The 23,350-nt window shown below is 38.1% G+C and overlaps 1 protein-coding gene and 1 non-coding gene across 8 annotated transcripts; both read left to right on the plus strand.

Annotated features, from left to right (window-relative positions):
- The first annotated feature begins 1,550 nt into the window (after window positions 1-1,550).
- Window positions 1,551-22,230, plus strand: C1D (C1D nuclear receptor corepressor). 7 transcript variants are annotated; one of them, XM_055400341.2, is made up of 6 exons: window positions 1,613-1,653; window positions 3,165-3,264; window positions 16,216-16,362; window positions 17,117-17,183; window positions 17,493-17,548; window positions 20,378-22,230. In XM_055400341.2, exons 2-6 carry the CDS (start codon window positions 3,238-3,240, stop codon window positions 20,540-20,542), a joined length of 462 nt encoding a protein of 153 aa, XP_055256316.1. In that variant the 5' UTR covers window positions 1,613-1,653; window positions 3,165-3,237; the 3' UTR covers window positions 20,543-22,230. The 7 variants fall into 7 exon arrangements, with proteins under 7 accessions (XP_055256317.1, XP_055256316.1, XP_088697417.1 ...); XM_088841291.1 differs by lacking the exon at window positions 3,165-3,264 and adding an exon at window positions 10,859-10,931 and having other exon boundaries at window positions 1,638-1,653; XM_055400342.2 differs by lacking the exon at window positions 3,165-3,264 and having other exon boundaries at window positions 1,551-1,653.
- On the plus strand, window positions 15,646-15,717 carry TRNAC-GCA (transfer RNA cysteine (anticodon GCA)). The gene has a single exon. It is a non-coding gene; the product is annotated as a tRNA-Cys (tRNA).
- Window positions 22,231-23,350: the final 1,120 nt, after the last annotated feature.

A 23,350-nucleotide genomic window follows, 5' to 3' on the forward strand; every position in this document is an offset into this window, starting at 1 on the left:
TTATTCTGGGTGATGTTTCAGTTTTTCCAAATCTCAACAGTCTTCCTGGTAAGGTTATGTACCTAACTTTCAAGGATAGTGCTACTGAAAATGTGATTTCTGGACTGGTGCCAATCCCCAAACTATTTGCTATTACCTGTCCACAATAAGAGGAGGGCAAAAACTGATAATAATAGTTTAATTTTTTTTTTGACAATTTGGCATCCCTCCAGCAACCAAGATCAGAGAACTGGTTTTCTTGAGTACAGTATGGGTTAGTCTGGATGTTGTTGAACTCACACTGTGAGTTCCATGTTGTGTGAATTGTGTACTAGTCATGTGTTGTAGGACCACACTACAATTTGTGATATTTTAAGGTTAGTTTGTAATTATGACTCTAACAATATATAAAATCTGTAATCTTTCGAGATAATTCAAAAGATAAATTGTTTAAAGAATAAATTGTTGGAACTGGCAATAAATGAAGAATTGAAGGATTTTGAAAATGTCATAATTTGTTTTAGTTAAAAGTTAAAAATGAATATTCTTAGCTTGCATAAATTGATGTGAAAACTCTTTCTATTCCCATCAACTTATTTCTGTGAAACTAGTTTCCCTATTGAGTGTGAAAACAAAACAGAGTAACAGTTTGGATACTCAGCACCCTCAACCAGAAGCCTTTTTTTTTTTTTAATTTCTCCCACTAGATAGGAATAACAAATCAGAAGAAAGCTCATCTGAGACTTAAAAAACTTTAGATATTGATACACACCTCGTTTGTTCAAAGTTCCTTTATAGGCGTCTAAAATATGCAATCGCTCTTTCATACATAGTTAGTCATGATTGTGGAATAATGAAATCAGGAGTGTAAGAATGAACAATACGTACCGTCTTCGCAATTCCCCCTAGTCTCGTTTGATTGTATTCGTTGAAATGTAGTTCTCTGTTTATTGAAATAATTTGAAGTCTGGGCTTGTATTTTGCCTATCTTCCCCCCAACTCCCGCAATTTTTCAAATAACTTATTTTTACTGTATTTTACAAAAGTATCTCTGGGCGATGGATGGATTGGAAATCCGTCCTCTCACCACGGATAACTTGGGAAGCTGCTGTTGAAGCTAACAGAGGCGGAAAATAGGAATGTAATAAGACCCTATGCCCTGAAATGAGTTTCAGCAGACGTAAAATAAAAACCAGGACACAGCTTTAGTAACTAACACTTTTTTTCTGGTTAAATAGGCTCAGCTCGTGGTATGCGTTGAAAGTGTTAGTCGCTCAGACCTGTCCGACTCTGTGACCCCATGGGCTGTAGCCCACCAGGCTCCTCTGTCCATGGAATTCTCAAGGCAAGAATACTGGAGTGGGTTGCCACTTCTTTTCCAGGGGATCTTCCCCATCTAGGGATCCAACCAGGGTGTCCTACGTTGCAGGCAGATTCTCTACGGTAAACGGACCGACGCCCAGCACCCCGCTGCATACCCATTCCCTCCCACAGCTTCAGTCAGTGGGGCCTGAGAAGAGCGCCTTCGAGGGCGGAAGGGCAAGGGCTAAAGGGGTGTGGCGAGGCGCGTGAGGTCATGGGAGAGCGCCGCTCGCCCCGCTCGCAAAGTCGGCGCGCCACTGACGTCACCACCGCCGACTGCTTTCCGGAAGGCAGACGTGGAAGGCCCGCGAGGTATTATTCTGAAGTGGGGTTGGAATTTTTCTCGTGCTTCTGTCTAAGTCAGCTTCTCCTGGGAGCCCCCTGTCACGCTCCCGCTGACTGTGAGGAGCGGGGCCGTGCTGCGTGGCCTTCTGCGAGTGCGAGTGTTGGGGAAACCTGCACTTCCGCTTTCTTAAGGCCGCTTGCTGGCTTCGGCTTTTCTCGGCCCCTCTCGTTTCTTTGGGTCCGGCCTTTCGCTTTTCTTCGTTTGTTAGCTCCACCTCTCATATATTGGTGGGCGGAGAAATTAAAAGCTCGTGACCTCTCCGTTAATCTTCTGCTGCTTTCAAACCTGATTGAGAGGCAGGCCGAAGTGGAAGATGTAGGAGAGTAGCTTTCCCTTGTCATCCGCCTTTATCATTTAGGTACATGATCATGCCCTGCCTGCTGCTGCGATATTAACCCACCTGAGATGGGAAGCTAATTTTGATCCTAAGTTGAAATCTAATGGAATCTTTTAAAAGTGGTTTTTCTTTGTGGTCCAGGAATAGTGTGATTCAAACTTCTGTTTGATTATGTCTTTCGTGTCTTGCTGTTTGTTGACTGCAATTCATTTTTGGCTTGATAAAGATGTCTCTGTCCCAATGAGATGTTTGCTGCCCACCTTGTACTATCTGATAGTAGAGTGACCCGAACTTAGCCGAATGTTCACTTAGGATCCGGAAATAACCAGGTAGTCCCTGTTGAAACTCCGGGAACCGTTTGTGATGGATGGAGATGATATTTCTGAAAGAGAAAATAATGATAGTGTGAAGAGTGGGTTTTCAAAATAATCAAGACAGTTTATATGTCATATCTCAGTTGGTGGCTGTTTCCAAACTGTTGACCTTGCAAATATGGCTCGAAGTAGCCCCCAGTGGGTTGGGTGTTGGAATATTTTCACATTAGTAAAATAATAACTGTTCTGTTCTGTTCTGTTCTGTTCTGTCGCTCAGTCGTGTCCGACTCTATGCGACCCCGTGGACTGTAGCCTACCATGCTTCTCCATCCATGGGATTCTCCAGGCAAGAATACTGGAGTGGGTTACCGTTTCCTTCTCCAGGGGATCTTCCCGACCCAGGGATCGAACCCGGGTCTCCCGTATTGGAGGCAGAAGCTTTAACCTCCGAGCCACCAGGGAAGCCCATAATAATAACTAATATTACTAATTAACATATTGAGTCCTGAAACAGGCATTGTTCTAAAAACTTTACCTGTGTTGTTCATTTAACCTGCACAGTACACCTGCGATGAGCATCTTGTCATAAGCAAATTCCATAGTTTTGGAAGGTAATTTTGTTGCTTCACATGAATGATTTTGAAAACACTTCGAATGAAACTTTGGAATTAACAATAGAATTAATTTAATTGTAATCCGATTTAACTATTTGTCTCAATCTTAAGCAACATCTTTGTAATTTATATTTTTTTCTATTATGTGACCTTGGGATGATTTTGTTTTTAGAGGTTAGCGTCTCTATCTTTTCTCTGGGATTTTACTTTAGATATGAAGGAGAGTTACAAGTGACACTAGCATGGACTGTCTGCTAACGACAGTATTTTTGGAGAGATCGTTGTATGGACGTTTCACCGTTAATTTCTAAGGTAATGCTGTGCAAAAAGGTCACTATGTTAGTAGAATTCTGATGCAACAACATCTGCAGAGATCTCTCTAGTTTTCCCCCAAATAGTATATTGATTTGTTTCTGATTTAGTTCCTAATTGTATGTAACTCTGCTTGGCATAAGGATGGAAACAGCCCCGGGATGTACATTATTGTATATCTTCTTTTGACTCCCAATGGTGACTATCCTAATCTGGTATTGAGATTCTCCAAAATTTGGTTCCAGTTTACTTTCATTGTTTTTAGTTAGTGAACAGATAGTTGCTGCTGCTGCTGCTGCTAAGTCACTTCAGTCGTGTCCGACTCTGTGTGACCCCATAGACGGAAGCCCACCAGGCTCCCCCATCCCTGGGATTCTCCAGGCAAGAACACTGGAGTGGGTTGCCATTTCCCTCTCCAATGTGTGAAAGTGAAGTCGCTCAGTCATGTCCGACTCTTAGCGACCCCATGGACCGAAGCCCACCAGGCTCCTCCGTCCATGGGCTTTTTCAGGCAAGAGTACTGGAGTGGCTTGCCATTGCCTTCTCCGGAACAGATAGTTACCAAGTACTTAATATGTGGCAAGCCTTTCTGTTAATCATGTGGAGATACATTGGGAAATAACCAGTGGAGTATTGAGCAGAGGAGTGATATGATCTGATTTAGGTATTTAACAGGATCACTCTGCCTGCTGTGTTAAGAGCAACTTGTTGGAGAGAAGGGTAGGGCAAAGCCAGGAGACTAATTAGGAAGGTGTTGTAATAATTCAGATAAGAAGATAGTGTCTTCATAGCTGAAAGAAGTCACTGGTGAGTAGCAGTTCAATTTTGGATGTACTTCATTAGGTAAAGCTAACAGATTTGCTTATGGATTGAGTGTGGGGGGCTTCCCTGGTGGCTTAGAGGGTAAAGCATCTGCCTGCAATGCAGGAGACCCGGGTTCGATCCCTGGGTTGGGAAGATCCCCTGAAGAAGGAAATGGCAACCCACTCCAGTACTCTTGCCTGGAAAATCCCATGGACAGAGGAGCCTCGTAGGCTACAGTCCATGGGGTCACAAAGAGTTGGACACAACTGAGCGATGACACATTTTGTAAAAGAGCTGTCCAAGTTTGGGACTTTGAGCAACTAGAAGGGTTAATTCCCTTTAACTGAGAAGTGGAAAACGATGGGAACAGTGGGTTTGTGAGGCAGAATTGGGAGTTTATTATGATATGCTAAGTTTGAGATGTCTGTCATCCAAGTGGAGATGCTATAGGCAGTTGAGGTCTGGAATTCAATGGGAAGTCATTAGTGGAAAAGGTCAGTTGGGAGTAGTGAGGTGGTATTTAAAATTGTGAGACTAGAGGCAGTTGCCAAAGGATTGTAAACAGAAAAGCAGTAGATATGAGCCTTAGGAATTTTGGCCTTTATAGGTTTGGGGAGATAAGGACCCAGCAAAGTAGAAAGAACAGCCATCTGGGGACAAGGACAATTTTGAGAGTCTAGTGTTGTGTAATTTAGGGTGGAGTAATGTGTTTACTGTTGTCAGATGCAGGTATGGATCAGATAAGTGAGGACTGACATTTTCAGGTTTATCTTGATAAACATGAGGAGGAGTGTTATTGATGGATAAATGACAACAGGATGGTAAATGTTAGGAACAAAAAGGAAGAAGAGACTACTTTTGCTTAGGAGATGTGGAAACCTTTATAGAGAGGAGGGCATTTGACATGGGTTTTAAAAGATTAATAGGTTTTATTAGGCCCAGGGCTTCCCTGGTGGCTCAGACGGTAAAGTGTCTGCCTGCAATGCGGGAGGCCTGGGTTCAATCCCTGGGTCAGGAAGATCCCCTGGAGAAGGACATGGCAACCCACTCTAGTACTCTTGCCTGGAGAATCCCATGGATGGAGGAGCCTGGAGGACTACAGTCCACAGGGTCGCAAAGAGTCGGACATGACTGAACTACTTCACTTTCATTAGGCCCAGAAGACAGGGGAGGAATCAGGGGAGGAGGTATTCCAAGCAGAGGAAGAAGCCTTACTTCTCACCCTTCAAGGCCACACCTCCCAGTCTGCTGTTAAAGATGCTTTTGCAGGTCCTTTCTCTTGTGTCCATTAGCCAGTGCCTCATTTTGGATTACCATTCTTGCTCCAGGCCCACAGAACCCTGCTAAATAAATTCACAAAAGACCCAAATTAATGCTACCCTACTTCAACTGAGTCTTTCTCGGTTGCCTGACAGTTGCTTTATTTATCCCTATTTTCTCAGTAGTAAAGAATGCGCCTGCCAATATAGGGGACTTGGGTTTGATCCCTGGGTCAGGAAGCTCCCCTGGAGGAGGAAATGGCAACTCACTCGAGTATTCTTGCTGGGATAATCCCATGGACAGAGGAGCCTGACTCGCTACAGTCCATGGGCTTATAAAGAATTGGACATGACTGAGCACATAGGCACAAACATTTGTGCATGAACACACGAACTCTCTTCCCACCACATACTCCTCAGTGCCATGTAACTGTATAACATTTACTTAGCATTGACTGTGGGCTTCTCTGGTAGTTCAGGTGGTAAAGAATCTGCCTGCAATGCAGGAAACCCTGGTTTGATTCCTGAGTCGGGAAGATCCCCTGGAGATGGAAATGGCAACCCACTCCAGTGTTTTGCTTGGGAAATCCCATGGACAGAGGAGCCTGGTGGGTTACAGTCCATATGGTCGCAGAGTCGGACATGACTAAGCAGCTAAGCACAGCGCAGCATTGACTCTAAGCCAGATACTCAGGAGTCATTTATTTAATAGATATTTATTCAGCCTCTATGACATGCTGCCCTGATACTTAGAATGTATGTGAGCAGACTTGCCTTGCACCAAGGTGCTTACAGTCCAGTGTGGATAATGGGCATTAATCAAATCACAGAAATACAAAATAACAGCAATGATATGGAGAAATATATGGTGCTGTGAGACTGTATCAGCAGTGGATATAACAATCTAAGGCAAGAGAGAATGCTTTCTTGAGAAAGCATTGTTAATGAGGGAGCAGGCCAGACAGGGTGGTGGCCGGGAGTCCCCCAACAGGTCAGGGAAGAGTTTCTACAGAGAATGAGGCTAGAAAGGCTCTTGTACCTTGAAAACAAGGAGAAAGTGGTCTTACGGTAGCTAGAAAATATAGGTGTAGGGAAGGCAATCCATTCATATGGTTCTTTGAATATAACAGAGCTAAAGAACGTAGGTTTGATTGTAATTGATAAGCTGGGTGGAAATGACATTTTATCTGGCATATTTGGGACTAAAGTAAAATCAGAATTTCAGATAGTTGAAATTTTTGTTTATATACGTATGTACTGTATTACATTACAGATATTATTTAGAAATCTTAATTCTGAGAGTATAACATAAAATGTGCTCCTTCCCCGTACTGCTTTGTTTTCCCAGAAATAACCCTAGTTAAGGGTTTCTTTTGTATTTTTTAAGAAACTTGCATAAAGAACTATACCTCCACACTCATTTCTTCTTAAAAACAAATGGGTTGTACTATAAGTGCTGCTCCTCAATTTTTGCTCACTTAATATATTTCAGGAATTGAAGCTCGTTTTCTTATTTTTCTCTGCTACACAGTATTTTATTGAAGGAATATTTCATAAGTTATGTAGTCAGTTCTACTAATGAGCATGGAAGTTGTTTCTTGCTTTAAAGTGTATTTTAAGAAGTGTTGCAGTGGGCATCCTTAAATATTATCTTGTGTGAAAATGTACATTTTCAGAAGTAAAATTGCTGGGTCAAAGACTTTGTGCATATACAGTTTTAAAGCATATTGCCAAATTTGCCCCCAAAATGCTTGGTTTACACTCCAATTAATAGTGAATGAGAGGCTGTTTCTCCTCACCTTTGCCCATATTAAGTACTATCAATCTTTTTGATTTTTGCTTGTTTGACAGGTGAAAAATGGCGTCTTGTTCTGGTGATTTATGTTTCTTTAATTATGAGTAAGATTGAGTAGCTTTCTTTATGCCTCTTGGTCGTCTGGATTCCTTTATATGTGAACTGCTGATTTTCTTTGTTCATTTTTCTTTTGGGTTGAAGGTTTTTTTCCCCCTATTTTATTTATTTTTGTTGGTGTGTAGTTGCCTTAAAATTGCAGGTATTCTTGTGTGTTGTTGTTGTTTAGTTGATTTGCAGAGGCTTCTTTTATCTGTCTTTATGTTGCAAATATTTTCCCCTAGTTTTTCATTTGACTATAGGCTTGGTTTGCTTATTTTTGCATGCATACATTTTTGTAAGGGCCAGGTAAAATGTAAGGCATCAGGGTTTTTTTAAGAAGCAAATTTGTGACATTATGGAAGTAATAGATATTGGAACAAAGCCTTTGTTGGAAATGTTAGTAATACAAACCTCATTTGAGGCCACTAGCTCTTATTTTTTTTAAGTTGTTCAGCAACTATTACAGCTGGTGAACACCCAGTAACCTATGTTTTCCTGAGCCCAGATTATATTTGGAGTTGGAATGAGATTGTAGTCAAGTATTCTAGACTATACTTCCTATGTAGGTGTTCCCCAATTTATGGACTAGGTTATATTCAAAAAGTTAATTGATGGGTTGATTATCTAATATTTCTAATAGAAATATTGTACATGGGTTCTTTGTTCTCAAAGCATGATTAATCCATGAAGACTAACTTTTTTTTTTTAAGGTAAATTCAATTTGTTCTATAATTTCACCCTATATACGTTAGTGTGTTTGTGTGTGTGTGTGTGCTCAGTTGCTTAGTTGTGTGTGACTCTTTGCGACCTGTTGGACTGTAGCCTGCCAGACTCTTCTCTCCATGGGATTATCCAGGCAGGAATACAGTGTGAGTTGCTGTTTCCTCCTCCAGGGAATCTTCCTGACCCAGGGATCGAACCTGCATCTTTTGCATTGCAGTTGGATTCTTTACCCCAGCGCCACCTGGGAAGCCCGTGTGTATCAGTGTCCGTTCTTAAATGATAGGAGTATTTTCTTATGTAACTGTGATGCCATTTTTATAGTTGAATTCTAATTTCATGGCAAAATTCTCAATTTCTTAGTGTCATCCAATAGCTGATCCAGATTCAGGATTCTTTCTTTCAAAGATATCTTTTTACTCTCAGTTTATTTGAATCAAGATCCAAAAAAGGTCTGCACATTCCGTTTGATTGTTAAATCTAAAGGTAGATCTCTTCTTTCTGTCCCTTTTCTTAGTTTTTCTTCATGCCATTTACCTGATATGGAAATCAGGTCAGTTTTCCTGTACAATACTTCTCATTCTAGGTTTGTGTATTTGCTTTCTTGTGGTGTGAACTTCTCTATCTTCCATATTTCCTATAAATTGGAAGTTAGCTCCACAGGCTCAGTTATATTCAGATTCAGCTTTTCTGAGGGGAGTCGGAAATGCTACACAGATGGTGCTGTGTTTGTCCCATTGCTTCACATCAGGAGGTTCATGATATGTTTATGTCCTACTTGGAGTGGTGCAGACTCATCTGTGGGTTCAGGTATTGACAGTCTTACTCTTCTGTTGTAAGCTTCCCCTTTTATCTGTGATCATTACCTGAATCAGTAATTTCACTAGGGGTTAAAAATGATGATTTTTTTTTTTTTTAAGTTATCGTTTCTTCCACATTTGTTAACTGGAATTTGAACTCTAGTTTTGTTACTTGGGTATCTGATGGTCATCAATAATGTGGCTATTGTGGAAAAATGATGTCAGAGCAGCAATTTGTGATGCCAGGAATATACCTTTCCTGGCTGTAGTTCTGGAGGCTTACAGCAGTGCGATGGTCTTTTAGATGCATCAACTTGGCTAGTCTGCAGCCTCCAGACATTCAGTCCAGCACCACACTAGGTAGTGCTCTGCAGGTATTGTAGATATAATTGAAATACACAAACAGTTGACTTTAAATTAGGGAGATTATTCTAGATGATCTGAGTGGGCTTGATCCAGTTAATTGGAAGCCTTTAGAAGCAGAGCTGAGGCTTCCTTGACAAAAAAGTTCCACCTGTGGATAGCAATTTCGGCTTGCAGCCAAGAGTTCCAGCATGTTCTTTCTTGCTTGCCTGCCCTGCAGATTTCAGTGTTACTTAGCTAGCCTCCACAATTGCATGAACCAGTTTCTTGCAGTACATCTCTTCAAACCACATCCTACTGTTCTGCTGCTGTGGTTGAACCCCAGCTGGTATTGGGAGCCACTTCCTCAGCTCTCCTGTTTTCTGACAAAGTCGGGTGAGGAGTAGTGGCAGAGGACAGAGAATCTCCTTTTGTTTAGGGTGACCCTATAATTTGTTGCTCAAACTGGGACTTCTGAGAGAGAAATGGGGAGCAGAGCAGATGGTGAGCTGAAACAGCAGGCATAAACGAGGACTGTCTTGGGCAAGGTGAGACATAAAGCTATTCTGGTGACACATCAGTATGACCCCGCCTCCTCAGGGAGCTTGTAATCAAAGTGAAGTTAAGTAAATCAACACATGTCACCAGGTTGTGTTTTAGGTGACATGAGAACTTGTAGTTGTGCTCACCTAGACAGAGAGAATGGAAGGATGTCATTCAGAGAAGTCTTATCCACTAAAGGAAACCTGATCTTACCTGCAAAGATAAGCAGGGTTAGTCGAGAGTGAAGTGGGAAGGGTGGTTCCTGTGTCGAGAACCAGATGGGCAAAGAATATTTGGAAAGCTGCCATGCTGGCTGCAGCCGCAGGATTGGAAGAGGGGAGAAATGAAAGATGAGACTAGTCAGACAAATAGGGGCCACTGGAAATGAGCTTGAAACATCCATATAAGAGGTTTGGAATTTATCTTCAAGGTAGCCGGGAACTAATGCAATATTTGAAGCAGGTGTGTACCATGACCAGACTGTTGTTACAGAGAAGTCATGTTGTGCAGTATCTTAAAACTGAGATTGGAGAAAAACTGACAGTATGGAGACTACCTTAAATGACTTAGTGAAATTTAGTGAGAATGGAGGAGAGCTTGTGGCTCAAGGAGATTAAGAGGCCGAATTGACAGGACAGGTGGGAGTGGGGCCTGAGGAAGGGGTGAGGGACAACTCCCAGGTTCCTGGCTGCCCCGAGCTCCCTGAAGCAGAGGATGGAGGCGGGAGGTCAGGGATGATGTCCTGTCCCCTCCTTTTCTCTGGTGGGTGTTGCGGCTCTCATCACTGGCAGAGGAGGGAAGGAATGGCAGGTCCATGCTGTAGGAGTTGTTGGTAGGGATTCTCCCCTCTGTCCCTGTGTCTCGGCCAGACATTCCTGAGAGATGGAGAGAGGCAGCTTCTCTCCAGCCCTCTTCCGCTTCTCCACTTCTGCGGTCGACACTTTAGAAGGAAGGTGGAGGGGTGAGGAATGCCTGTGGCACCAGGCAGGGAGTGAGGAGCAGTGGGTGAGGTCTGGTTTTCTTTCTCTTCTTTGGAGTTTCACCATGCACAATCTTGGGCAAGTTACGGAACTTCACTGTAATGTGTGTGGATGCTTAGAGTAACGCCCGGTTCACAGGCAGTGGAGTTCAGATGTTGCGTGTTGCTCCTGATGCTGTCCACTCACAGCTTCATCATGGCATCCGAGTGACAAAGGGGACCGAGGGCAGTGACTGCAGCTTCTTCCTTGCAGTGCTTCCTGTGGAAGGAGCAGCTACTCAGGAACTGTCTGCGGAAAATGTTTGATGAAATCATTTGAATTGGAGGTAATTTCTGGTACTAGAACAATCTTTACTTTCCAGTCTACATTGCCTTGGTTTTTTAGTTAGGAAAAAGGCAAGTGGTTTGGTTTAGATTTAATGAGAGTCATTATTCTTACTTACTGCCTTGCTTTCAGTGTTCACCCTAACCCATTTCAACAATAAATAACTACTTGCTTATTGGGGCTTAGGGACGGGGAATAATTGCAGGAAAAATCTCCGTCATGATTCTTGAGGGGAAATATTTTCTAATAGAAAAATCAGATGAAAAATTTCACATTTAAATAAAGGTCTTTTCGTGTTTTTTATACTTACAGTATTTGTTAAAAGCCAAAATGTATTATTAAAGTATGACTTTTAAAGTTTAATGATTGTTTATTATGATTTTAATACATGCTTTTTGAAATAACAAAATTTAAACAATGAAGAATGAACAGTGAATAGCATGAGTCTGCGCTGATCCCATTCCCTAATTCCTACCCCTTCTGAGAGAGAATGTCTGATTTTGTGTGTCTCCTTCCAGAGGTTTTTCAACATTTGTTGTTGTTGTTCAGTCACTAAGTCACGTTCGACTCTTTGCCACTCCGTGGACTGCAGCATACCAGTCCTTCACTGTCTCCGGAGGTTTGCTCACATTGACATCCATTGGATCAGTAATGCTTTCTAACCATCTCATCCTCTGCTACCCCCTTCTCCTTTTGCCTTCCATCTTTCCCAGCATCAGGGTCTTTTCCAGTAAGTCAGCTCCTCACATCAGGTGGCCAAAGTATTGGAGCTTCAGCTTCAGCATCAGTCCTTCCAGTGAATATTTAGGGTTGATTTCCTATAGGATTGACTGACTTGATCTCCTTGCTGTCCAAAGGACTCTCAAGAGTCTTCTTCAGCACCACATAGCAGCTACATATATATAATGGCATCTGTGTTATGTGTTATGCTATGTTCTGTGACTTTTTTCACCACTTATTGTGTATTACTATATAAAGTTTGGGAAAGGAAATGGCAACCCACTCCAATATTCTTGCCTGGAGAATCCAAGGGACAGAGGAGCCTGGTGGGCTGCCATCTGTGGGGTCGCACAGAGTTGGACACGGCTGAAGTGACTTAGCATCAGCAGCAGCAGCAGCATATAAAGATTAACTTCTTTATTTTTACTATTATCTTGGATGGATGTGTAATTCACTTAACTCTTCCCCTGTTAATGACTATTTAGATTATTCTCAGTTTTTTTCTACATAGTTTCTTCATTCAACAAATGTGTATCGACTGCCTGGCAGTGGTAGTGAACAAGACACAAAAATTCCTGCTCTACTGTCTTTAGGAGGTAGACAGACAATAAATGAAATATGTCAGATGCTGTTGAGGACTGTAGGAGAAGGAGATAGGAAGCTCTGGAATGAGAGGAGGGGTGTGCATTTTAAATAGGGTGGTCAGGAAAGCTTTACGAGTAGACAGCATTTGAGTAGAGATGTAGCAAAGGTGAAGTTGTGAGCTCTGAAGCCACTGGTTCCGGAGAAACGTTTCTAGGAAGGAGAGGAGTCCAAAGACTCTGAGGTAGGGCTGAGCCCGATAAGAAGAGCAGTGAGGCCTTCATGGCTGGACTGGAGTGAGCTGGGGCAGAGTGAGAGGAGGTAAGTTCACAGAAGAAGTAGCAGAGTTAGGACTTTTTCAGTCAACATAAGGACTTCATCTCTTCCTGAGTGAAGCAGTAAGCCTTTAAAGGTTTCCAAGCAGAGGCTTGTGGGAGTCTGACTTAGATTTGGGATGATCATTTGCTTTCTTGATAATAGACTCTTGGAATAGAAACAAGGAGGCCATTTAGGAGGCTGTTGAAACAATCCCAGCAAGACACAATGATGGCTCAGACAAGTTTGGACCAGGTTGGAAGCAGTGAAGGTGATAGGACGTGGTTAGATTCTGAATATGTTTTAAAGATAGGGTGGGAGAGGAGTCAAGGATCATTCTCTAACTTTAGGCCTGAGCATTTGAAAAGGTGAAGTTGCCATGAAATGAAGTGGGGAAGACTGCGGTAAGCAAGATTAGTCTTTTTTTTTTTTAAATTGAAGTATATGTGTGCTCAATTGCTTCAGTAATGTCCAACTCTTATGTGAGCCTTTCCAACTCTTTTGTGAGCCTATGGACTGTAGCCCGTCAGGCTGCTCTGTCTTTGGGATTCTCCAGCAAGGATACTGGAGTGGGTTGCCATGCCCTCTTCCAAGGGATCTTCCTGACCCTGGGATTGAACCCTCGTCTCCTGTGTCTCCTGCATTGCAGGTGGATTCTTTACCCCCCTGAGCCACCTGGTATAGTTGATTTAAATTGTAGTAGTTTCAGGTATATATAGCAAAGTGATTTGATAAGAGTTTATTCCGAAAGGGAAATGGAATATGGGACTTTAGCTGGAGGGGGGATATGAAGTCAAGGTGTTTGTTTTTTGTTTAAGATGGAGGATGAAAGGTTTTAAGTTGATGGGTTATGACCCCACCAGGGAGAAAAATGGATGAGAGGCAGGGTTCCCACTTGAAAAGTTTGAGGAGTCCATTTTAATAATTTTTTTATGCATGTATACAAGGATTTCTGTAGGCTGCTTTCTAAAGGGAATTTCCTGAGTCAAATAGCTTGTGCATTTAAGAAATCTGTACCAATTTATATTCTGCCTGTAGTGTAAATCCTTGCTAATGCTGAACTTTGTCAGTCTTTAAAATTATTGCCAGTCTTATGAGTGAGATTTTCATTATTTTAATCTTTTGTGCTTTGTAGGAAGTTTTTATATCATCTAACTAATCTGTTGTTGTGTTTTCGCAAATATTTTTCTCCCAGACTGTTTCTTGCCTTTTAACTTTGCTTAAGGTATACTTTTACAATATAGATTTTTTTTTTTCAGTTTTTATGTAGTTAAGTCTGTCAGCCATTTCCTTTTATAGCATTTGGGTTTCATTTGGATCATGTAAATATTTTATGTAATCTTTTAATACATTTATACAGAATTTACCTTTAAATTCATCTGGAGTTTATTTTTGTGTATGTCATGAAATAGGTATCTAAGTTTTCTTAAACAGTTAAATACCATAAGAATTAACTGTTTTTTGAAGATTTGGAAGAAATTACCTGTAATATCTTCTAGACTTGGAACTTTTTAGGAGCATAGATTTTTGACTTCTTAAGATTTGTTTTGGTCTGTTAATGATCTGTTTGGTTTATATACTTCCTTTTAGGTTAGATTTGATAACTGGGTTTTTTTTTTTTTTCTGCTGGTACCTTATCTTTATTAGTCAGATTTTTCAAATCTATTGGTTTAAAATTCTATGTAAAAAAAAAAACTACCATCTGTGTATTTATGTCTTTTCCCTTTATCTGGACAGTAGATGCTGGAGCTGTCCTTTCACAGATCTAGAGGTTGGCTCAGCTGCTTTCAGCCCTCAGGGTTCAGCTCTTACTGTCCTTCATCTTGTGTTTGTTCCTGGGCTGTTTTGTTTGTAAGGGGTTGTATTCTCCTTGCTTCTGTTTCCTGTCAGTCTAATCTCATTTGCTGTTTAGTTTATAAAAATGTCTGCTGTTGAGGTCTGCTGATGGATAGGTGCCTTTCTTTGTTCCAGCATTACTGTGGATTTATTTTTGTACTTCTTCTATCATTTTGGAGAGATTTTTGGGGGGCGGGATGAGAGGCAAATCCATGGTTTTGGTTATTAGCCTTTTGAAAGAGGAAGTCACAACTCTCTCTTGTGTGGTTTTCTTTTCTCATAGTCCTTTGTTTAATTGCTGTTTGCACAGTAGTTGATGGTAATTTTATAGCATGTGTAGTGATAATCCCCTGGACTTCATCTTTTTTTTTTTTTTTTTAATTTTAAATGAAACCAGATGTCTCTGTGGACTTTACTTGTTGAATCAAAATGTTGATGTATTATGACTAAATAATCAAATAGTACTTTTAAAGCTTAAATGACATAGTCATAACATTTAGAACTATTAGGGACTTTACAGATCATTAGAGCAACTGCCTTTTTATATGAATGAGGTATTTGGGGCCTAGAGATATACAGTGATTTATCTAAGGTGAGAAAGCCAGTGACCAGGCAAGATGGAAAGCCTGAGTCTGTTTACTTCAAATTGGTTATGCTTTTTGCTATTTTACACATTCTTGATGTTTTCCGTAGTGATGTAATGAAGGAGGAATTTTCAGCTAATAAAATTTTTTTAACCTAAGGATGGTACATATGGCTTGGAATTGCTTCTGAAATTTGATCTTAGATAATGATATTAAATACACTGATGTGGAGTTTTATTTTTCTCATAAAGATATTAAATATTACAAGGTAAATATGAATTTTAAAGAATGGGCTGACAATGGCCTAAATAAAAACCATATAGTTTATTTCTCCTACGTTTCCTCTTTTCTGCTTATAGGCTTTATGTGATTTATGGCCTCTTGAATTTCTTATTAATATTTTAAGCTTAAGGAATGTGTATATATAAATATAAATATAGGCTTGACAAGTGATTTTAGTGATAAATGATTGTCAGGTACTTCAGACCCAAGATTTCTAATTTTTTGGTTTAATATACTGTTAGATCAATGCCTGAATTTAGAAGTGCTAAAATATGTTTTCCAAAAAAAAAGAGCTTTGCTTATCATTGTTTTCAACAAGCATTAGGGGGTAAGATATATTTACTTATCATACTTCCACTGCTTTGCTTAGTCTTTAACATCAGCCAGCCCTTGGCTTCCCTGGTGGCTCAGATGGTAGAGCATCTGCCTGCAATGCAGGAGACCCAGGTTCGATCCCTGGGTCGGGAAGATCCCCTGGAGAAGGAAATGGCAACTCATTCCAGTATTCTTGCCTGGAAAATTCCATGGACAGAGGAGCCTATTAGGCTACAGTCCATGGGGGTCACAGAGTTGGACATGACTGAGCGACTTCACTTTCTTTATTTTCTTTCATATCAACAAAAGTTTTTTAAAATGTAGAGTATTTATCATTGATATAACATTTGGTAGTCATGTCTCAGTTATTGAGAAGCATTGAGGGATTGATATGTGTAGCATTAATGAACTTGGGTGGGTCCCCTCCTGGGACTCCCCTCCTCACCCCCGCCCCCACCAGGCAACTTAAGAAGAGGATAAGTTTGAACATGGTTGCTCCAGAATTATATTCTAAGAAGATTTGTTAAATTATCTTCAGATTTTAACTTTTTTAGCAGTTTTGAGACACATGATATGACCTATTGATTTTTTTAATAACCTAGCTAGCAATCTGTCTCCAATATGAATTTTAAGAATTTAATTTTTTTCCAGTTGATCGTAATGGCAGGTGAAGGAATTAATGAAGACTATCCAGTAGAAATTCATGAATATTTATCAACATTTGAGAATTCCATTGGTGCTGTGGATGAAATGCTGAAGACCATGATGTCTGTTTCTAGAAATGAGTTGTTGCAGAAGGTATTTTAAGTAATTTCTAAAAATGTAATTCCTAATACTGAGTGCTGTGTTGTGAAACATACAGAAGAAGCAGATATGTGATTTATGCCCCTTTCCCCCCACGTCCCCCCTCCATGTTTTTAAGTGTTTAGATATCTTTAGGGGGAAAATACAACAGAATTCCAACCTAAGGAAATGCCTCCTGACTATATTTTTATTTTGACTTGGTTTTGACTTAAAAAAACCACTCCCCACATTCTTTCTGACAGACTCTTATCTTTGACCTTTTAAGTATTACTATGATGTTATCAGGGTTTCTGGAAACTCTATAGGACAGAAAGAGTAAATTGACTCTGACAGTCTAAAACAAATCTCATTATGTTTCTTCTGTCTTTGGTATTGCCTAAGCATTTTAGCCTGCTTCTTATACATAAATGCATCATGTACAATGTTTATATTGACAAATTACTTTTGACATACAAAGCCCAGATTGTAACTCCTGAAATTAAGGTAATTCAAAAGAACTTTTTTTTTGTTTTTGAATTTTACACATTTCTTGTTTAACTAAAGATGATACCCTGAAGTGAAAATTTGTGTGCAAAAATCACCAGTTAACAAAACTTTACTTTCTCAAATTATTTCCAGATTATTTGGTTATTGGATTATAGAAAGTGAAAAAAACATTTCTTTGATACATTGTGCTTGGTGAAAGTTTAAAATATTTGATGGTACTCAAAGTTTATACTTCTTTTTTCTTTCTCTTTTTTTTTAATAGTTGGACCCACTTGAACAGGCAAAAGTGGATTTAGTTTCTGCTTACACATTAAATTCAATGTTTTGGGGTATGTATATTACTTTGGAATTAATTACAAAGCAGATTATTTATTGTGTTAAAGGTGACGTTTAAAAAATGCTAACAATTTATATACAGTTATATTTTTATGGCAGTTTTAATTGTCAAGTATTTATTTCTTTTAAATCAGAATACCAGATGCCTCTGAGCCACACATACATTTACAATTACAAAGAGGTTGAATAATTTAAGATTTAATTAATCATTTGTGTGACATTTCTTTTTTGTAACAAGTTTCTTTAATTAATGCCTTTATTAATATATACCCATTTCATTCTATGAAATCTTTCTCTTGCAGTTTATTTGGCAACTCAAGGAGTCAATCCCAAGGAACATCCAGTAAAGCAGGAATTGGTAAGATTGCCGTGGATTGATTTCTTTTATTTCACGTATATATCTGTTGTAGTGTTCTTGCAGTTAAAATTAGAGTACCTTTATCACACTAATTGTGGAGAACAAAATTATTTAGGGTTGAAATTACGAAAGTGACCCAAATTTCATTGTGTCTTTAGTTTCTCTTTCTCTCACCTTTGTCAGAGAATGGTGTTCCATATATTATATAAATCTCTGGATGGGAAAATGTTACAATTCTAGTAATTATTTATAACTTCTATATTATTTTTCCTATAAATTCTTGAAATCCTGTTCATCTCTACAACTGCCTTTTTTTAAAAAAAAAATCTCTTACACAATTCTTAAAAGTATATTCTAGTTGATTTACTAGCAAAGACGGGAAAGTTTCTCCTCCACCTTTTCAATTCTTCCATTAATTCATTTTCTCAGCAGTAAAGAATCCAGTTCAGCAACAAAGCTAAAAGCTTTTTTGGCACCAGTTGTATGTGTACTGTCCAGTAATTCTGCATTAGTGACATATTTACAACCTGTAATAAATCTTCTAGGTTTGTCTTTGTATTCCATTTAGATGTATAAGTACAGTATATAAGGTCTGGTATCTTGGAGTTTTTGCTGACTTCAAAAATTAAATCATTCAATTTGAAAGAAAGGATTTAGAAATCAAACTTAAGGTTACCTTCTTGACTTGGCTTTATGAATAAGAATATTAATAAATTTATTCTTTGGGTTTATAAAATATAAGGTAAATATATATGTGAAATACACTTGACACTGTATTATTGTTCTAAAGTCCTAAGGTGTTTGATATGTATGTATTTTATAACTTAGTAAAGCACTTGGTCATTTATTAAAAAAAAATGAGTAAAGCCAGATATGTTGTCTTCAATTTTTAAATGTATAGACTGGACCTTTTTTTCTTTTAAATTTCTTGGAGGGGAAGTAAAAAAGTAAATTTTTTTTAAAATACAGAAATTGTGAAAAATACTTAAAGCAAAATACATAAAGCAATATGGTCCATAGATCTTGATTTGACAAATGAGATTGGCCTTAAATCTTAGGAAGAATGCATTGTATCATCTGTGTTCAACTTTCTAATGTAGCCTTTATGTTTATAAAATTCCTCTTTTTTCTCTTAAAAACAAGTTATTTGGAGTAGTTTAGTACTTGATTCTGTCATCTCTCTTCTTTTTTCCTCAGAATCCACTCTACTGAGGAGTGCATTCATATTTTGGACAAGGGTTGACAAATGAACAGCATCCATAAACCTGTTCCCCTTTTCTGACTTTGTGACAGATGTCACTAATTGATCACAGAGTTAGGCTGTGAGAGGAAGCCTATTTGCTGTCTATATCATGAATGGGGAAAGGCATTGAAAATTGTCAATTCATTCATTCAAGAAATATCTAAGTGCCCACTAGAAGCCAGGCTTTATTTCCAAGCGAGATAGTTCCTCAGTGAATAAAGCCACTAAAATATCCTTGCCTTTGTGGCAGGTACCACACTATCTAGTGGTGGGAAACAAGCAACAAATAATACATATGTATGAATATATGGAGCTTCCCTGGTGGCTCAGGTGGTAAAGCATCTGCCTTTATTGCAGGAGACCCGGGTTCAATCCCTGGGTCAGGAAGATTCCCCTGGAGAAGGAAATGGTAACCCACTCCAGTCTTCTTGCCTGGAAAATCCCATGGTCAGAGGAGCCTGGCGGGTTACAGTCCATGGGGTCGCAAAGAGTCGGACACGACTAAGTGACTTCACTATGAATATATATTAGAAAGTTATATTGTGGGAATAAAGAAAAAATAGCACGGGGTAAGGGGCATTGGAGTACTTGAGTAGATTTGCCATTTTCAGTCATTACTATTGGACTATTAGCAAGGTGAACATTTGATAGGATTGGAAGGAAGAGAGGGTGTGGGCTTGTGAGGGATGATCAGTTTGGGGAGGGCTGGGCTGGGTGTGTGTTGTAAGGACTTTAACTCATGAGAGGGTTTTGAGTAGAGTTGTTAGTTTTTTAAACTTAAAAAATCCTAAGGTTCTGCATTTTTATGTGTATGTTTATAAAACTGTTTTGATGATTTAATGAAACTTGCTTTTAAGCGGTGATCAATCATTTACTATTTTGTGGCTCTCATACCTTTATTTCTGTAATTGACGTAGAGAAATAAGCCTTTATTCTGATTAGTGGCCTCAGAAGACTCAAAGTGGTACAGAAACCTAGTATATTTCTCACTGTGTAAAGTCTGATAAGAGCTGTAGATGTCATTAGAAAATATCACTTATCTGCTTATCACTCAGAACTATGACACTGGCTAAAAAGATCTTGTATTTTCATTCTACTTAGTTTAATTGCGACACTAAAAGGTAACACAAAAAAACAAATATTTAAAATGCTGCCTTAGCCATTTCCTGTTTCATATAATTTCTGGAGAATTTAGTTTGTATATTGTAAGCCTGTGAAAGTTCTATTTTAGATTATAGACTTCAGATACAAGACAGTATGTGGATTTAGGTAAATTAAAAAATTTAGTGTAACCACATATAAACAATTCAGTGTTTATCTCTGTAGTGTCTAGGTTTTCCTCTTTTGAAACACTCAGAACACTTCTGAGATGACTTTCTACTGTCTGTGTTTCCCCTAGACTGAGACTCCAGGAGAACGTGGAGTGCATTTATCCTGTTCACTCTGCACTTAACTAGCACCACTCAATAGGCAATAAATACATAGCTGTTGAATTTAACTGAGGTATAGTATAATACAGCTTAGTGGTGGTGAACAGCTTGGTAAATCTATTGCCTTTCTTTTTTTTTTTTTTCCTTATCTTTAAGGAGAGAATCAGAGTATACATGAACAGAGTCAAGGAAATAACAGACAAGAAAAAGGCTGGCAAGCTGGACAGGGGTGCGGCTTCAAGATTTGTGAAAAATGCTCTCTGGGAACCGAAACCTAAAAATGCATCCAAAGTTGCCAATAAAGGAAAAAGTAAAAATTAACCTTTCGGTTTTGATGTACACATGTTTAAAAAGTACATAATTTTTATTGTTTTCCACAAAATGGATGATGGTTATGTGGCACTGTAAGGTTTAAATGTGTTCCTTACTGAATTCACGTATAAAACATGCATTTGAAACTTGTAATGCTGAAAACTTTTTCCCGCAGAAAGATTGTTATCTTTATTGGTTTTCCTATAGAACACTGTGATGTTTTTAACATTGTAGTATATATATATTTAAATATTTTATTTTATATGGGAGTATAGCTTATTAATAATGTGATAGTTTCAGGTGAACGGCAAAAGGACTCAGCCCTACATATACATGTATCGATTCTCCCCCAAACTCCTCTCCCATCCAGGCTGCCACATAACATTGAACGGAGTTCCACTTGCTATACAGTTGGTTATGCATTTTACATTTATGCATACATTTACATCAGTGTGTATATGTAATCTCAGGCAACATTGTAGTATATTTTATATTTATACTTTACTGTCTCTTGACCAGACTCATATTTGCTTAGGTCAGTCTTTAAGGTGCCATTTTATAAGCAGCTATGAAGTTTAAGTTAAATGTTCCTTGTAAACATTTGTCTGTTTCGATGAATAATGATTTTATGAAGTATGCTGAAGTTATAAATACATCTGTTCTCACTATATAATATTGAGAAAGAGTGAAATGACTTAAATGTCCATTTTTTCTGTGTAGTTATTTCATTATGCTTTCATGATTTTGGGAATTACTGCTTTATGTGATATTTGAAGTATGAAATTAAGACTTTAAGGTTATTCTTTAATTCTTGGCACTTTGCCACTATGTCCCATTTAAAGTAAAATACATTCTCATTAACTTTAGATGGGAAATGAGGTTGTATGTTGATGGCTGAATTTTGGCATAATAGCTATACCCTATCAAAGCTGTTAATGCATGGCTGACCTGTTTTTTATTTTTCTCTTTTGAGTAAATTTTTCCTTGAAATTAGGAAGGTAGGTTTTAGAAGTCCTTAGAAATGGAGGAATTCATGAGTTTTTGTTCCTTGTGCATAGTGCCCTTAGTTCTCTTGGCCTCAATTTTTTCAGATGTTTTTAATATTTATGAGACTATAACAAGTATGTACAAGTATTTTGGAACAACTTTGTATGTTATATAATGTCACTTAATCAGAGGATAAATCTGAAGGAGAGTACATTGTATTTATATTCTGATTTATTTTTCTGTAATATTTGTTACTGAGAATTCTAAATATTAAAACTTTTAAAATACATAAGCCCATGAATTTTAATTATATATCCTTAATGCTTTCAGTCTTTGAATTCACATCATTATGTATAGGAATGCCAAATATAGTAAAGTACTTGTACTTTAATTTTTGAAAAAGAAGTTGTTGAAATTTTCTGTGTGATTAATTCTGTAACCTTGAATAAATGGATTTCTTGATTTATGATAGCAGATATTGGAAATGGTCTTAAAATATAATGGATTTTGTAAAGCATGTTGAACTCTTTCTATGACACATGAAGAGGAAATCACCGATAGATGCAGAAAGTCTTCTGGCTCAGATGTCAGCCAATTTTTGAAGTAGAACATTTATAGTTATTTCACTCCTTGTTTTACTTATATCTCTTCTAAATTCGAGTTGTTTTTTTTTTATACTTCATGAGAGAAATAAATGTTATTAAGAGCAAGTGTAGTGGCTTTGTTATTTATTGCAAAGAAGGTTATAACTTGCATTTCTGTATGTTTTCTCATTTCATCAAGAGAAAAAGGTTAAATGAAAAATGTCATAGAGTTGCAGAAAATCATTGGCCAAATTATTGGCTTGTGAAAGTCCAGCTCTTCATTCTCTTATTTTTTTTTAACTGTTTTATATTGAAGTATAGTTGATTAACAGTATTGTGATAGTTTCAGGTCTGCTTTTTATTCTCTTAAACTGGAGATTCTTTAGTGAATAATTCTTTTAAGTGTTTATCAGAAGTAAAAGCAATTAGATTGTATTCCATTTTATTAGTTATGATTTTAAATACTATTGCTTAGCACATGGTAAAGAGCTGAATGATAGTAAGTGCATTGGGTTGCTTATTTTCTATTTATTCATTTCACAGATATTATACCTAATGACATTTACGTTGATAAATATTGTGTTAGGTTCCAGATAAGACAACTCCAGCCTTTATTCTATTTTAAGAAAGTATTACAAAAAAACTAATCTTTCATTAAATTCAGTTTTTCAGAGTTACTGGAAAATTTATGACAAGTTGTGCTCATTAAACTAGTCAGACTCATAAAGGGTGATGGGTTGATCTATTTGACCATGAAACAGTTATTGTTAACATAGTTTGTTCCAAATGACAGTCTGCTCTAAGTTTAGATGTTAATTACATCTTATATTAATCTCTTTGAGAATTAGCAAGTTGGAGAGGTTATAGCTATGGATATTTTTCAGATTAGAATTATGGACTATTAATCTAATACTAAATAATGAGATTTGGTCTTTTAATATTTTAAGTACAATTTTCTTGTTCATGATTGCAAGATGGGAAGTCATTTTGGTAAAGTAGAATATGTTAAGAGGAATATCAAAGCTTGAATTATGGTTTACATTCCTGGAATATAAGGTTATGTCAACTTGATTGGTTTTTAAGATACCCTGCAGATTAAAAAATTGTTCTACTTGGCAATTAGAAATGGATTAGTGTTATTTCTAAATAAAACTCTAAAAATTGACTAGAAGTGTAGAAAGTACTTAAAAATGGACAGTATATTGAATATAGGTACTTTTTCTCAGATACAGGTTATTGGATAAAA

Source organism: Moschus berezovskii, chromosome 11 (assembly GCF_049115385.1).
Source record: "Moschus berezovskii isolate FMDL1 chromosome 11, NW_MosBer_1.0, whole genome shotgun sequence".
In the NCBI taxonomy this organism is placed as follows: domain Eukaryota; kingdom Metazoa; phylum Chordata; class Mammalia; order Artiodactyla; family Moschidae; genus Moschus; species Moschus berezovskii.

What these genes read in the sequence shown, in the direction of transcription:
- C1D (XM_055400340.2), top strand. Translation starts at nt 10,011, where the DNA reads ATGAGCTTGAAACATCCATATAAGAGGTTTGGAATTTATCTTCAAGGT. An exon ending in TAATGCAATATTTGAAGCAG is followed by an intron (nt 10,089 to 16,215) that starts GTGTGTACCATG and finishes ATTTTTTTCCAG; the next exon opens with TTGATCGTAATGGCAGGTGA. An exon ending in ATTAAATTCAATGTTTTGGG is followed by an intron (nt 17,184 to 17,492) that starts GTATGTATATTA and finishes TTTCTCTTGCAG; the next exon opens with TTTATTTGGCAACTCAAGGA.